The 17,105-nt window shown below is 50.4% G+C and overlaps 1 protein-coding gene across 3 annotated transcripts in view; it reads right to left on the minus strand.

The window, feature by feature from the left end:
- ARHGAP26 (Rho GTPase activating protein 26) overlaps positions 1–17,105 on the minus strand; it is a 113,521-nt gene that overhangs the window by 39,574 nt on the left and 56,842 nt on the right. For all 3 annotated transcript variants that reach the window (XM_027682606.1, XM_027682607.1, XM_027682608.1), the window contains exons 13-17: positions 14,996–15,061; positions 14,172–14,246; positions 9,365–9,452; positions 8,203–8,261; positions 7,270–7,375 (exon numbers count right to left, since the gene is read on the minus strand). In XM_027682606.1, coding sequence (XP_027538407.1) covers positions 7,270–7,375; positions 8,203–8,261; positions 9,365–9,452; positions 14,172–14,246; positions 14,996–15,061 — 394 coding nt within the window. The remainder of the gene's footprint in view (positions 1–7,269; positions 7,376–8,202; positions 8,262–9,364; positions 9,453–14,171; positions 14,247–14,995; positions 15,062–17,105) is intronic.

A 17,105-nucleotide genomic window follows, 5' to 3' on the forward strand; every position in this document is an offset into this window, starting at 1 on the left:
AGAGGAGAGCCAAGCCTGAGGAATGTAGATGGAGGCCAGCGGATCCAGAAGGAGGACAGATCACCAGGGAATGACAAGGGGAAACTTCCTGAAAGCAAAAACCTTCAGAGGCAACACTGAGGACTAAAGGGGTCTCAGCAAGCAGCCATGCTGCTCTCGGGTTTCCTGCTCAGGCAAGGATCAAACCTGTGCCTGCACTGATTCTGGGTGCTTTGACTTGCTCCAACAAGACTCTTTCTCCTGGTGAATCTGGCCACAGCTGGATGCTTGGGTTCACTCCCAGGGAAAAAAAAAAAAAAGGGCTCATGTTGCACTGAGAAGATGCCGAGGCCAAATGTGAGGTTCAGTATCAGCGAGTCTGATCAGTGCGAATTCCAAACGTGCTGCAACTTGCAAGGAAAACACGCAGGGACCTGCAACGCTGCTCCGGTTCAGGCTTCCCAGACCAAGCCAACGTGGTTTCCAAAGCCATCCTCTCCGTCCTCTCTGGCTTTGGGCAAGCTGAGCTTGATGGGGGATCTCAGAGGGATCTCTGATCTGCTCACCGACCCGCAGCCCAGGGCTGAGTGGCACCGGGCTGGCACATTCCCTGCACCTCATCACGGCATCAGCAGCACTTTAGGTTTCCATCAACACCCTGATGAAAGCCACAGGCACGGCCACAACTTGATGTTAAATGTCACTGTGGTTTCCACCTGCACAAATACAGCAGCCAAAGGGGCCTCACCCTCAAACACCCCCAGGGAAAGGGTGGAATAGGGGCTGCCACGGCCGCAAACACCATCCCCTGTGCCACTGCCATCCCCAGTCCCAGTGCCCCAGCGAAGCCCCTGCTGAACAGGCAGGTTTTCCTTCAAAAACAGAACTCTCTGGTGCTGTCACAGTGCAATAAGAAACCCACACAGCCAGCAGGGCAATGAAAGCCCCAAGGAGAGGTATAAGTTACAAACAATCCTTTGAAAGATCTGCCACCACGGTAAGCACTGTGCCGAAGTCTACAACCTGCTGCGTGGAAAACAGCCAAAGTAAACGGGCTCCCTGGGAGCCTCCTGTCAGGAACTGGCACTGGGGTGAGCAAGTGCAGCTCCCACCATCCCTGCAGAGAATCATTCCCAGCTGGAGACAGGTCGTGGGGCCACACGCAGGAGGTGCCTGGTGCACACCTGTACATTCACACAAGTGCAGTGGCCATGGGGAAGGAGAACAAAGAGGGGGGTTGACTTTTTTCCCCCCTTAGAGGTGTTTTGGAGCACATTTGCTTCACAAAGGAAAGGTTAGTGCCCACTCCTCCAAAATACTGAATTTCACAGAACAACAATTTTGGAAGAAAGGGAATACAGGAATAACCAGCTTTGCAGAATAAGTCATGGCAAAAAAAAAAAGCAGGAAAAATGCTTGTCCCACCTTTGCCAGTGGGAAAAGGTTTTGCTCAATGACTGGAAACACCCCTCATTCCCCTGGTCCTGTGTACCCTGCCACACATATATAGGTTGGAACAATATGGCTTTAAAGGTCCCTCCCAACCCAAACTTTTCTGTGATTCTGTGAGCTGGAGATCCTGGGGAAAATTGCAGCTCAAAGATATCTTGGCGCTGGTGATTTCTGGTCTCCTTCCTTGTGCTGAAAAAAGATTGGACTAAAAATCGCTGAGTTTGGTTCAGTGCTGGGTCTATTCATACCGAGCAATCAAGGGATGTGCTCATTAAGACGTCTCCATCCCACTCTGTCTGAGGCAACGGCACAGACACCACCAGGGAAAGACCAGCCAGTTATTGGAAATCTTTTGCTCACTCTCAATTCAATCTGTTTCCATACACAGTTTCAGTTTCACTGTGGTAAACAATTAAAAAGAATCCAGCTATAATTATGTGCTATCAACAACCTCTATCCCACCACACCATGTTCAAACACAAGCCCACAAGCATTCTCACTTGAGGAATGCAAAATGCCTGGTGCTGCTCCTGCAGATCCCGGGCATCAAGTGGGAGCTCAGCAGACATGTTCAACCACAGAAGCTCCACAGCAAACCTGGCATGTGCTGCATTATGAGCTTCTAAACCATCATGCCAGGTTGGTGACATCAGCTTTAGTCCAAGACCCCCATTATCATACCTACAGACATGAGTCTTGTGTGGGAAGAACCTAACGAGAGGTGCTGCAGGCTCCAGAGCTCATTCCTCTTCAGCCAAAAACTGGGGAGACTGCAGAAAATATAAGGACCTTTTGGAGAAGCTTGGAAGGAAATGCTACCAGCAGACACACAGCTGTTCCATGGACAATCCAGGCTGAGGGGGTTAAAAGTTCATTTGCAGAAGCAGACGCAGATAGCTAATTTAAACATTACAGGAAGTCAAGCCCAAAAACCCAGCGAACACCTACAGGGCTTTTTGTGGTGGTTTTTCTTTTTAATTCTGCAGAGTCTCAAAAACAAAACTAGAGAAGTAAAAGGAAGGCAGAGCAGGCAAGGGGAAGGCAGGTACAGAGTACTGCAGGGCACACTGTGCTGTTTGGGCTCTGTGGAAGCATCACCAGCTCCTCCACCAAAACACATGAGGTAGAGGAGAGCAAAGGGGAAACCAAAGGTGTTGCTGTGCCCCACGAGGCTCTGACACCTCTGGCTCCAAAGCACAAATCATACAATCATGGAACTAACAGAATGTGTTGGGTTGGAAGGGACCTTAAAGCCCACCTATTTCCAACTAGGGAAAAAGGAAAAACGGGCAAAGAAAGCATGGCAGGAGCCTGACATGAGCCTGAACCAGGACAGCCAAGCTCCAGACAGGATTCTCCCATCTCCAGCAAGGCAGCATGTGCCTACAGGGAGTCACCTTCCATGTGACCTGCCTTTTGCTACCTATGGGAGTACCCAGATCCTCTGGGTCACCCGAACTCCCAGGGCTTTGCCCAGGGGTCAGCAGTGCCGTGATCCAAAAGGAGCAAAAACAGGCACTGGGCAAAAACATGGCATTCCCGAAGGCAGCAATGAGGATCACTGCCTGGTCCGGGGCACACTGGCTCAGAGAATGCTCCCTGTTTGCTTTTGGCAGCCAAATCAGGTGAGGAGCATACGAGAGCAGAGCATCTCAGAGGCCTCAGTGGCTAGTGGAAATTTCCAGAATGTCCGGGACAAGAATGACTTACTGGAAGCAATACATAAATCAAGCAAATGAATAGTTACCAGACAGCAGCATAAACAGCTGCCATGGGGATGAAATCAGACCTGCTGTGCCAAGAGGCGTCAGCCTCCTCGCCGGCTGCACCTTCAGGGGAAACCAGGAAAACAACCCAAGGAAAAGCACATTTCTGGGGGATCTGCCACCCCATGCGGGTGCCTTGGTGGGTTCCTGAAGTCGTAGGCACAGAGCCCACCATGGTGAGCACCGGGGACCAGTTCCCAGGGGGTTCTGCAGGGCAGCAGGGCTGGGAGTGCGGCACAGGGCTGCCAAAGCCGGGACTGCTCCACGCCGAGGAAAACAAGCACGGGTTGTATTTTTAGGCAGAAGACCTGGAGGAATTTTTTTCTTCTTCTCCTTTGCCAGCAATCCCTCGTAGAGCAGCGAGCCCTCCGGAACACGCCGCACACCGTGTCCGGCCCCTGCCCTGTTGTGCCAAGGTGGGTTTTGCTGGATCCCCGACAGCAGCTGCCCTGCAGAGCCCACGGAAACCATCGGAAACCATGGTGCTGATCAGCAGCAAACAATTTGTGCTAGAGATAACAATCACTGTCTTCTTGGTTAAAAAACGCAAACTAGAAAACACCACCGGAGCAAAACCAAAGGGAACCAGTCGGTGTTGGCCAGGTTGCAGCTGGGAGAGATTAGAGATAATTAATTCTGCTAAATACACGTACACACAGCATGGCTGCAGCCTCCTCCATGGTCCTGACCTTGGCCAGGAGAGGAGTGGGTGTGTGGGTCAGGGGACACCTGGGGCAGCGGCAGCGATGCTGGGGGGATGCCGACCCATAGGAGGGTCTGGGAGCCCTGTGAAGGATGCACGAGCCCAACGCCACCTGCATTGGAGAGCTGGACTCACTGCCACGAGAACAAAGCAAAGCTCAGGTGTCAAATTATGGCCATGCACAAAAAATAATTCCTGAAATGCTTGAAATATAATCAGAGTGAAATCCTCCCGCTCTGCACCTTCACAGCACAAAAAAGAAGAAAGAGACAGGGATGATATTGCAGCTCCACAAACAAAAACGGCAATTTTCTGCAACCAGCTCAACTCTGGCAGTGCCTCTGCCAGCCCAGCACCACTGTGGGAGCCTTGCTTAGCTTTGACTTACTGGACAGAAAAAAAATTGGTTTAATCATAGAATCCCAGAATGGTTTGGGTTGGAAGGGACCTTAAAGCTCATCTCATTCCACCCCCTGCCATGGGCAGGGACACCTTCCACTAGACCAGGTTGCTCCAAGCCCTGTCCAACCTGGCCTTGAACACTTCCAGGGATGGGGCAGCCACAGCTTCTCTGGGAAACCTGTGCCAGTGTTATCCAGTCTCACTGACTGTCATCAGGATACAGGCACAGGCTCAGGGGACAGTCTGGGCTGTGGGTGCTTAGGTTTCCCTGCTGAGATCTCCTCAGAAAAACATCAGAACAAAGAGATCTTCTTGCTCTCAGGAACAGCAAACACAGCTGGGTTTATTATGGGGATCCTGAGAGTGTGAACATGTCCCAGCAAAGAAAATTAAAGGGTTTACCTACTCATGGGTCAAGGAATAAAACTGTAATAGCAAGTTTTGCTGGAACTAGGGTCTGCAGAGCAGGGGAGGAAATTGCAGCATTACATTCCTGATGAAGGAGCATGGACAGGAATCACTCCTGCTCTGTGTGTCTTAATGGATAACTGCCTGGACACACAGACATGAGATAGTGTAAACAGTCTTGGAAATGCAGTAAGAGGTAGAAATCATGTTCACTTTCTATTGATATGCTCTTTTCTCTCCATCCTATCTGTGCCTGTTCCTGAGATCTGTCCTCTCCTTCCTCTGCTAGTCCCTCTCACTGCACTCCGATTTTGGGGGGCACCCAGCTGCCACAGGGAACCCACTGCATTTCTCTGCTATGCAGGAGGAAGGGCACTGCTGAATTACCTCAGAGGCACTTATCCTGTCTGATACCGGTGTTAATAATTGCCATTTTTGAATGTATCAGCTTTCTTAGCATGGTTTTATTGCTGTTAATAACTGCAGCCCCACCACATGAGGAGCCCCACGTCCCTCGTCAGAGCAGCAGTGCAGCAGTGCACGTACACCCCAAAAACCCAGAAGCCATAAACCAGCGAGGACAGGCTCTTTTTCTATTCAACTGACACAGGCCAAGTTCTGTTTTTAGTGTCAGAAATCTCCGCAGCGAGACTGTGAGAAATATTTTTTAGCTCATCTGATAAACACGCAAATCTTGATTATTCATATGTTACTTAAAATAAAAAACCCAAACAGAAACAGATGAGACAATCCCCTCCAAGCAGCGTGGCCCAGCTTGGCAGGACCAGGCAGCGGACCTTGGCTTTGCCCACATTAGCTGTGGGTGTCCTGCTCCCAGCAGCACCCAGACCCTGGATGGTCCAACCCCTCAGAGCATCCCTGCGGGACAGCCAGGCCCCATCCCTTCTGCAACACGGCCCCTCCCTCCAAACATCTGCTGCAGATGTGCAGATTTATCTCCACTTATGCCTTTAATATGGCTTTATGGCACTGCAGCCTCAAACAGCTCATTTAGAAGAGTTGTGGCAACAAGCCCTGTCCCCAGCTGCCCCCCAGGTACTCCTTGAGCAGGGTGCTGCTCCCAGATCAGGGTGATGCTCCTGGAGCAGGGGCTGCAGGACCGACACCAAAGGGATGCTGTGAGTCCATGCCTGGGGTTGGCTGAGCCTCTCCCTCCACAGCCCAGGATCCCCCAGGAGTGGCACCAGGGCTGGGAGAGCTCAGCAGAGCAGGCTCTTGCTCCTCAGCTTCCTGCCTTTCTCTGAGATAATTTTTTTCCTATTAAATAACACTATGAGCTGTTTCTCTTCCTAAAATAGCAACACCACCACACTCGCTGTTTGTTTTGTTTCAGTTCCTTCCCCACCAAAACAGCACAAACCCCACTGTACACCTGCCTCCCCCTCCATGTCTCACTCCATCACCAGGGTTTCCTTTAAATGGAAAACACTTAAACAGTTTTGGATTCCTCGCACACATAGAATCCTGGAATGGTTTGGGTTGGAAGGGACCTTAAATCTCATCTCATTCCACCCCTCTTTCAGGGATGGGGCAGCCAAAACTTTTCTGGGCAATCTCAACTGGCCAAGGGGAGCACCGGAAAGAGCCTGGCTCTGGCTTCAGGCTGTAAATACAGAAGGTTTGAAACCAACACCTAAACCAGTTCTTTGGTTTTTAACAGCCTTGCCAGGGAGTCCATGGAGACACAAACCCATGTCACAAGAAAGCATCTGGAGTTGGTTTTAAGCCTATTTCAAGCACCATTTGTTATTTTTTCCCTTAAAAAGATAACTTGGGTTCTCCCAGACCTTCTCCTAAGCAGTCATCCCGATTAACTCATTCCCCAGGTTTCCCAGTCCTGCCTCATCCCTGCTGCTCCTGCAGTACCAGTGCAAACTGCAAGAGCAGGTCTGACCCCGCAGCCTTGAGGCTGTCACAAATATCTGATGATGCTTTCACTTTTAAAACACTAATCAAAGGTTTCTATGGGAACCTGCAGGAGCAGGAAGAAGATGGGAAATTACAGGTCAGCTCTATCACTGAAAGAAAAAAAATTATTCCATTCCTTTGCCCTCGCAAAGTTTCAAGGTGACCCAGAAATACTGATTCATCAGGGTGCATAAAGGCAGGAAATACACCCCAGAGTAGTTGTCTGTTGGGCAAAGAAATCACTTTTAGTCCTTTAATGCCAGGTTTGATTGGAAATCCCGTGAGGAGCTTCATGTCCGCTCTGCCTCCTGGGCAGTCAAACCCCACTCCAGGTCACTAAAAGCAACACAAGATTCCCAATAGCTTATAGGTTCCCAGTGTCAACACAGGGCTGGGGGCTGGTCGGGAAGCCCCCTTCCCTCATCCTTCCTCCCTCATCCCTCCTCTCCTCATTCCTCCCTCCCACTTCACTCTGTCGCTCAGCCCTTGGTTCACTCACACACGGGTTTCCAGTTTCTCGCCAACCAGATATGACTCAACACCACACACACACAAGGAAACTTTTCCACCACTATTAACTTTCAGAGGAAGTGGAAAAAGGAGAGAAAAACACATCAGTCATAAACATACTTTGCCAAGTGGTTCATGAGCAACTGCAGCATCTGCCTGTTTTTCTCCGGGAGCCGATGAACGAGGTTGTGGATCTCTGACACTCTGGACTCCTGATTCTCCAGTTCTGTATGGGAAATAGAAGATGATTTATCTCTGCATCAGGGCACTTGTTATGGGAAGACTCATAACACTAACTCCAAAAGACATCCCAAGGACCTGCTCACACCCAGGCATGCTGTGGATACTATCCATGGCACTGCTCCTTCCTACCATCTCCAAGCAGTTGATTCCAGAGGAAGACACTTAATGGGCTGAAACTGTGAGCCAAGAGCTGATGCCTGTGAACAGCCAATGGTGAGCAGGGCAGGGCAGGGCTGGCTGTAACCAGAGTGATTTCAGCAATGGGAATATCAGCACATTCCCTTTCTGTGTGTTCATTATGCCCAGCAAAGGTCAGGTGGGAGCATCCGGTTGGATCCACAGGTACTAAGTGGGAGCTGCTGGGAGAGGCCACCACCACTGTGGCCATGGACTGTGCGAGCCCTCCTGGCCCTGGCTCCTTGTACAGCTGCCAAAAGAGAGCTACCTGCTCCCAGCAAAGCCCCTTCTCCCAGGAAAGTGACAGGAACACAGCACAGACATCTGAACCACCACTGGTGCCGTCAAACACCCGTGGGCATTGTTTGAACAACAGCCTCCCCCGCCTTGGCAGCTGATGGTCACAACAAGCGGGAGCCACCGCCAGCTCCGCGCTCCCAGCACCATCTGTGCTTCCTCTTCATCTGGTCACCTCCCAAACAACAACCTGCCCCGTGGCTCTCCATTCTTATTCTACTTTCTGGGACGGGAGCCCGGGAGGTCGGTGGGGAGGCAGCAGGGCAGAGGGAATCTCAGTAACTTGCAAATGAGGCTCCACTTTGGGAGCAGGGCCATAAACATCAACAAACTCACTTGCTGCTTTGATGAAGCTCCTTTGAAACTGGTACATCATGAGGGGCCCTGGGAGCATTCTAGAAGATAAAAAGGAAACAGGCACAAAACACATCTGGGGAACACAATCCACACACAGAAAGCTTTGCCTCTACCAGAAATTCAGCTCCATTTTGAAAAGTGCAGAATTAAGCAACAGCAACTCTAATTAATTCCCCTCATCAGAAAGAATAAGATCTATGCAAGTACCTTCAATTTATTCGTCACTAAATTAATCTTTAATTTTAGCATTCCTTCAGTAACATGGAGTTTCAGTGCATTACCGAGCCCCTGACTTTCAAGTAAGTTTAAAAATAAATTAAAAAGATAAACAAGACTAGTTGTAAAACTTTCACAATCCCTGTTCCCATTCAATTCCCCTTGCCCCCTCCCACTGCTGCATCCCTTCAGAGGGTCACACTGGTGCTGCCCACGTTCCTCTTTGCTTTGCCAACAGTTCAAACTCTGGAGCAAATGTTGCCAATCATGCAAAATTCTGTAGTGTTCTGTGATTTTCTAGGCCGAGATCCACCATGCTAATTACCCTCACCAGCCTAATTGGATTTAGCTTCTCTCTTGTGCTCCCTCACTCTGTCAAACACAACCCAACGCACACAACAGCCACAGAGAGCAAGAAGCTGTGGTCACAACAGGTAGAAGCATGTTGTGGATAATGAGATGCTGCTGGCTGCCAACACCCGAGCCCAGTGGGAAGATACCCAGGACGATAAAGGCATCGACTTACACACAGAAATCATAACTACACTAAAGCTCAGCACCGCGTCTGGAAAAGCTCTACAGCCGCTGCCCTTTACACAGCACCGCCCCCACCTCCCGCCATGAGCTCAGAAGGTGGAAGTCCATTGGGAAAAGCTCAGAGAAAAGCTTAAATCAAAGCAGGAGATGCAAGAATGAGCTTTTAAAATCATGTTGGTATGATATGTGCATCTGTCAGAAATGAGTGTGTTCCCCAGATTATACTAACACGTGCTGGAAGGTCAGGGAAAAGCCAGAATAAATTACCTAAGAGCAGTTTCTGCTGTTTCTATCACAGTGCTGTTGCTAAAGGTCTGCAATAATGGGCAGTAATGTCCCAGACCACCACTGAACCCCTCCTGAAGCCAGGTGAGGGTTTTCTCCTTACCTCAGGTATGTTTTCAGTGCACTAGTAATGGTCTTGATCTCCCACTCTGCACAGATCTCTGTATCTGTCTCTGTGGCTGTTTTGGGATCTAAGGAAAAAGACAAAAAAGACAAAAGTGAAGCAAAGTGAAAACAATTCCATTTTGTGCCAGCTCAGCTGTGTGGAGAGACTCTCACGTCCCATTTTATTTGCTATTCCCAGCCCAGGGACCACAGCCAACCCCCCCAGACATGTCGGCAGGGGAGTGGGGTTAATCACCTGGGATGAGTCACATTCACTGGGATGGGACAAGAGAAAGGAAAGGGAATCATCCATCCCAAGCAAGGACATGGGCAGTTTGGCTTGAGGGTGACAGGACAGAGGGCACAGCAGCCTGTGGTGCTCAGTGACAGCGGTGATGGCCGGGCACAGACAGGACACAGACCCAGGGCACAGGGACCCTCTTCCCACTGATGCCAAACATCATCCTGCATCTGCCTCCCCACCGAGGCAATTACAGCCCATCTCCTGCACAGCCACCATCAGGCCAGCAGGAAGTGGCCTGGCCATGGATACCTCAGGCACAGCACTGAGTCCCAACACGGCAACGGCTCCGTGCCAGGGTGAGGAGCACAGCGCCGGCCAGGGAGAGGCAGGGCATGGATGTGCCCCATGTGCTGATCTCTCCCATGTGGATGCTCCTCCACGAACATGCTTTGCTAACTCAGTGCTGGAAGCACGGTCAGGATCCTGCTCCTACTGAAATCCCAGGGAAGCCTCTGCGGGGATCCCAGGATCCCATCAGTGCCAAGCATCCCTGGGGAGTGGCGCAGGCGCGGGGGCTCCCACCATGCCCAAGGCCAAGGCTGACACAGCCACAGCTGCTCGCACCATCTGCTCCTACAGGTTCAGCTCAGGGGGTATTTCTGCCTTTTCACAGACACAAACAATGCACTTTTGATTTTTAAAGCCCCAGGTAAGCATTGGGTAATTTTCAACCTACTTAAAAGAATGCCCTGAATAGAGTTTGGCTTTCCCTTGGAGCGATGGGTTTATTTTAATTCAAAAACAACATCGAGAGGTGCACCTGGAAAAGTAAACATGTGAGAGACGTATATTCACACAAAGATCACGTGTGTCTCAGCAATCACACAAATGAACTCCATCCTTCCACGTCAATGCTGAGGAAACTTCCTACTGCACTGCCTTTATAAGGAGGAAACTTTAGTAGAGTCAAAATAAGCTTGGCAAAGTAAAAAAAAAAAACCCAAGAAAACAAAACCCCCCAAAAGTTCCACCTTTTTTTAAAAAAACTTTTTAACCGAAGTAGAACAAACAAGTCCAGACTGTGTGTCTTTGCAAAACCTCATCCAGCAGTTTCTAGGCAGGATCATGGCACACGAGGTGAAATTCCACAGTCGGTCCCATGAAAAGGCTCAGAGCAGCTAATCAGTTCCCCTTGACCTTCAGATTTATGAGTCTGCAAAAAGTGAGCGCTGTGGGTTCCAGCTGCAGCATCTGTCTCCCCAGGCAGCGATGCTGCAGCCAGAGCCGCAGCTCTGCCTCCCACAAGGACACACTTCCACAGGAACTGGGCTCAGTGTGGGATAGGGGCTGGAAAAGTACCTGTAGCCCAAAGTCAGCATTAACCCTGGAGCTGCTTTTTGCTGCCAATCACTGATCTGATGCCTCTCACGAATTTCTCCAGGGCGAGGGGAACCACCTGGGGCACTACCTCATCACCCAGTTGTAATTCTCACCAAGAGACTTCCAAAACAGCCACAGGGACGTTTCATTTCAGCAGTGAGGGGCCTGAAGGAGCCCACTCTCAGCCCTTATGGCCCACATGGAATAGGAGCAAGAGCAGATCAGATGCTGTAACTCATGCCAGTGCTGAATTCAGACCTGCTGGTGCCCCCACTGTCCTCTGACACACTACCACAACAAATCCTTTCACAAGAGCTCCCGCTGATAAAAGTTTGGTTAGGTGTTGAGTTTTGTCCTTATTTTGATGGCACCTGGTGCTGGTGAAGGCTGGGGAGATGACCTGTCCCTGGAAGCACCCCCCCACTGCTTCACACTGGTTCAGACCGTGACAAGCTCTGCTGCCTCAACCTGAAACCCACAGGCTGGGGCTGTCCCTGATCCAGCTGCAGCCCATGGGGAGCTGGTGCTCCACAGTCCCTGCACCGACCCACTGCAGGGACACCTCATGCCAAAGCCCTTCCCGGCAGTGTCACTGACACTAGCTCAGAGAAACTTGATCTTTTTGCCATTTAAACTGTATGTGAAGCAGTAACGCTGCCCACATTCATTTCTAAATATAAGGGAAACCTGATGTTGTAAGCACAATTTGGTTCCTCTGTTCACAAGGGCTGGATCCGAACGGGAGTGTCCGAGCAGAGCGGTGCTGCTGCCAGCAGGATATTGGAGCCCCGAGGGCAGCAAGAACAGATGGGGTTTGACCAGGGGCATGTTTCTGCGTGACACTGACTTCACAGACAGCCCAAACACGGGGCTGATGAAGAGTGATCACCCACAATTTGGAGAAAGATATGGAGTCATGGGTTTGCAAAGCATCCCAATGACTGACGGCACGGGGGATCCTCAAAGAGGGTCCTGCTTCCAGCCTCCACTTGCCTGTAACAGGGCTTCCAGCACCAACAAGTAACGAGGACATGCCAGGACAAAGGAAAACCACCAGCAGTATATCATCACGTTATGAGACACGAGGTCGACAGCTGAGTGGCTTCAGTCGCCGAGGAGATAATGGATGCTGGACGGCGTCCAAAACTGAATCCCTCCCAGCACCAGAGAGCTCTTCACCCAAGTGAGTTTTGCCATCTGTCACAGCCCCAGGACTCACCAAGACCAACTCTCCTCCCTTAGAGGAGAGTTCGGGGTCCATTGCTCTGCCAGCCCACAGGACAAGGCGCAGCAGCACCACTAGAGGACCTGCCTGTGGACCTGCTGCACCCCTGAGCACCCACCCCAGAGCAATGCTCTTCATCTGATGCTCTAAAGCAACCGTGCCCAACGTGTGCCACGGGAAAGCGCTGGCTCCCCCGCCGGACCTGGGGGGCCACAGGGCACCTTCATGTGTCCCACAGCCTGTGCCAAACTTCTCTAATAAAAGCATCAGTCACCAGCTCTCGTGACTGCAGCAAACTTTCCAAATGCCAGAGCAAAGCTGGCACGCAGAGGTCCCCTGAGCCCGGATTTAGTGCCGTGCCCTTCTGCTCCCATCACCCCTGGATTACCAATTTTCCATAGGTTCATGCTGACAGCAGTAACAGCCATCATGGGCTTGGATCAGTGAACACCTCAATGGTGTAAAAAGAAGGGAGAATTGGAAAAGGAGAAGGAAAAGATGTTTAAAGTGAAACATAATAGATTAAAACTTCCTGTGGAGAGAAATGCATAGAGAAAGGAGCACTGGAGTTTTTTGAGGGCAAGGAAAATGAAGACTTGTAGCAAAGGAATGATAATAAGTGAAGGGAGAGACGAAAGAGACCAGAAATGCCACTTATTTCCCCCAAGGAGTAACAAACACATTTAATAGGGCGCTAACAAATTATTAAGCATTTGTTTCCCCATTCCCACAACAATTTTATAGGTGGTTTTGCCAAGTTTGAGCAGCACCAGACAGGACTGGCTGAGAGGCAGCTGCCCTGCTCCAGCCCAGATGTGTTCTCTCTTCAACTGTGTGTCCAAGACATGCCTGGACGGACAGACAGACTGCCTAGGGCTATAGCTGTGGGATGGAAATGCTTGACTGCAAGGCCAGGGGCTGAAATGGTTTTGTCCCACACAGCCTGAACCACAGGAAGGGCACAGGGAGCAGGGAAGGTGCTACTGGAGGGGCAGCAAACAGCAGAGAGAGGGAGGGCTGAGTTCCTTCCCAGGCTGTAGCTGACATGGAACTGGGCTGAGAGTCAGGATAACAATTCTCCGGTGTATCCCAAAAAGTGTGACCCAACACAGGGCTCTGCACCGTGGTGGGTGATGGAAACACAATACTTCCAGAAAAGGAACCAGTCCAGGAAAAGTCAGCCATGGTGCCCCAGACCTGCCCCAGGAGCAAAGACCAGCTCTCTGACACCAGACCTATTTGCTCCTACACATTCCAGTGCTCAGATCCACCCCACAGGAATGCTGGTTCACAGCACAAAGGCACTGGGAGCAAACATATCCTCTCTCTGGCCATCACACCCTGTCAGAGGTGAGAGGCTCTGAGGCTGCTAGGCAGACACAGGGGGCTGCACATCGGGAGCCCCAAAATGTCAACACCAAGCTCTGCCACGGTGTGATCCAGCAGTTTTTCTCTCCTGAGCATCCAAAACTGCAAGGTCCAATGCCTCAGGCACAAGGGAAACACATGCTGGAAAGGTCTGGGCAAGACTGTGATAAACAGGCACAAAAAGGTCCGTAGGGAAAGCAAGAAGAGTCACAGGCAGCATGCAACACGCAGGAGAAAATAATTTCAAAGTGTGCTGGGAACAGGGGGGCAGGTAGGAGATGAAAACCCAAAGCTTTCAGCTATTTCTTTGAAGATTTTGCTTTGCATTTGGGAAGGCTGCCAGAACTCAAGAGTGCATATGAGCAGGACACCAGTGACTGCACCAGAGACCTCATAAAGCAACGTCCTACATGAGTCCTACCTTCTGACCTGCCAACAGTGCCCAGGGACCTCCCGGCCTCTACCAGCACATGGTCCTAAGGGCACATTCACCACAATTAGGGACTCCAACAAGAGCCTCTGCTCCCAGCTGGCAAGACTTCAAAGCCACACAGTCAGCTTGCCTTTAACAAAATACCAGATACTCACCCATTAATATACTGAGCAGCTTTTGAACTCTGGAGTTTACTCCAACAATCCGGTAGAGACCCTGCTCATTGATCCCTAGGAAAAACAAGGAGCTTATTAAGAGAAGGTCACAAGAGTTGCTAATATTTCTTTCATTTCTTTGGCTTCTCAAATAGCAAAGCCACTGAAACCTTCTCATCAACTACGTACAAAATTATAGAAGAGGGTAAAATTTGGGTTTGATATCAGGGATTTCATGCATTAAAAGTGTTACATTCAATTAGCTCAGGAATAAGGATCTAAGGACACCTTTCCTCCTCCCCACAGCCATCAGGGGAGCTACAGTTTGCCCTATGAAGGATCTGCACTTAATAAGGACAGTCTGGGAAAATTTTACTGTGCCACATTCTTCAGGTTAAGGTCTGAGCCTTTTGCATTTCTTCACTCCCCCATGTGGGGCCAAGAGGCTCACAAAAATCCCATCTGTATACAAGGAGTCTTCACAAGAGGCTTTGGGGAAGGACTGTCACGCCCACCTCTGTTATCCCACGTGAGAGGACGTGCTTTGCAGCGTTCCTGCAGCAAGGATGCTCAAATGAACCCCTGGCTTTGGTCCCATCCCCTCTTTTGCACACCCAGTGTGTTACTGCCCAACTCTGCCCCAATGTTTGCCGAGTCCAACCACAGGGCCAACGCATGTCTCGGCAACAGCATCAGCTCGAGCACATTACTGGGTTCATCTGATGTGCATCTGAGGGTTAATGAGTCATTTTTGTCCATGAGAAGAGCAGGAAAGCAACTGCTCCACTACCAACAGCTGCAGGGCTGCCCCAAAGCTGCCCTACCTCTTGTTTCCACAGCATGGATGCACTTCTTGATGATGCTGAAGCCGATACTGTCCAGCTGGGCAGCTGCAGGGGAAGAGAAGAGAGAAGTGATGAACACCTGGCAGAGGGACAGAGCACAATGCTCCTCCTGAATCCCTGCCATACCCAGAGATGCTGCACCACTGCCCAGATGGGGCAGGGAGGAGGAGAAGGAGATAAATGAGGTGTTCAGGGCAGAAAAGCCTGAGTACAGCAGCTTGTACCAGGTGTAACCCAGGCAAGCACAGACGCTGACTGTCATTCCAGCCTCCACATCCCTCTGAACCAGCCCCTCCACACCCACTGAGAAGCAGAGCCCTGGGCTCAGCCAGGCATCTACCTCTGTGGATGGTCAAAAATTATTTTAGGATCAAGGTGAGATAACCCAAACTTGTCTGGAAAGTTGACAACAGATTGCTTGGAAAAAAGGAAATCATATATTTTTGACACAACAAATCCCCAAAAATGGCAGCGTTCTTGACGAGTCCCAGGGAATTCCTATACATCCTTTCTGCTCTGCATCCAGCTAACCAAGCCACACATGTACTGGAGAGCAATCCAAACCAAACAGTTCTGTGATTCTATGAAAATGTGGATGAAAAACATCACACAAAGAGGAGAGAGCTGACAGCACATGACAGTGGAAGAGCATTAGGAACTGGGAGATGGGAATAAATTTTTGGTCAAATCTCTGTCTGAAGCACCTCCTATGCCCAGTGGGAGGGGAACTGCTCCTGGGGTGCCCATCAGCACTGACTCTAACCACTCCTGCACACCCCAAGCAGCCACTCCTGCCCCCAGTAAGGCAAAAGTCCAGCTGAACAATATTGTCCCGTGAGCCACCACACACCATCCTGCTCAGCCTCACCCAGCACAGATGTGCACGGTTCAGGTTCTTTTATTAGCACAAATGAAATATTTATTTGGACCAAATTAGGGTGTCCCAAAGGCAGCTGACTCTGCCTGAGACTGAGAGCTAAAACACTGGAGTTAATGGGATGTACAACTCAACTCATTCATGCCAATGCAGGTTTTCACTTTTAATTTCAAGGAATTAATTGTACACGGATCCAAACACCTGCTGGAAAAATTCATCCCACAGACAGCTTTCCACCACTGCCTGGAAAACACTGCACACAGACAGCTATTTGTTATGGAAAATTACTTCCTTCCTACAGAAAGGTTTGGGAAACCTTCCATAGGAAGGAGACCCACAGAGAAGGGTGTGCAAAGCTTCCCTGGGCTCCAGACTCCAGAGAATGCCATGTTGTGAGAGACACAACTCATTCTATGGAGAGCAGGGCAGAGAGGGACCAGAGCCCAGGGCTGGCAGTGCCCTCACAGCAAGGCACGTGCAACTTCCCTCCTTGGCATTCCCCCTGCTCACACTGTTATTCACACATGGATCCACTACTGCTCCATGACCAGCTGCCAGCTCATGGTTGCATGGAGCAGTCCCTTCCTAATCCCTTGTTTTGAGTTCTCTGCTGGGGGTGTTCTTTGTCTGATGAATGGCACAAGGACCCAAAACAGTGCAAAGTAAAACAGCTCTATTATGTTTTTCTGGGCAAGCAGGCTTTCGTGCCAAGCCAACACAAGCACACAAGCTGCAGGATGCCTGTGCCATAGGACGTGTGGATATCCAGAAGCTGTAGGGCCCTTTCCTGGGCACCTGGAGGGTTCCCAGCACCACTCCCCAAACACAGATGCAGCATAAAACCAACGTGCCTTCTGCATCACCAGGGCACAGCTGCCATACCTCAGATCACTCAGGTACAAGGGTACCTGAGAAGCACAAAACCACAGTGTAGAAACCCTCTTGTACCAGCAAACCTGGTTCAGCAGGTCTGATCAGCCTTGGCTTGGCACTGATATGACCCTGACCTTTGGGTGTCCCTGCATGGTGCTGTCCAGCCAACACAGATCACTGTTTCAGGCTCTCTGAAGCGCCTGGTTTATGGAAGTGTCAACGATTTCATTAAACAACAATTTTCCTTTTGTCCCTCACATGTTTGGACTTGAGCAAAAGACACCTCCAACCCCCAAGGCCAGGTTGGACAGGGCTTGCAGAAACTTGGTCTAGTGGAAG

This window comes from Neopelma chrysocephalum, unplaced genomic scaffold, assembly GCF_003984885.1.
Source record: "Neopelma chrysocephalum unplaced genomic scaffold, ASM398488v2 Primary Assembly neopelma1_63, whole genome shotgun sequence".
Classification (NCBI taxonomy): Eukaryota; Metazoa; Chordata; class Aves; order Passeriformes; family Pipridae; genus Neopelma; species Neopelma chrysocephalum.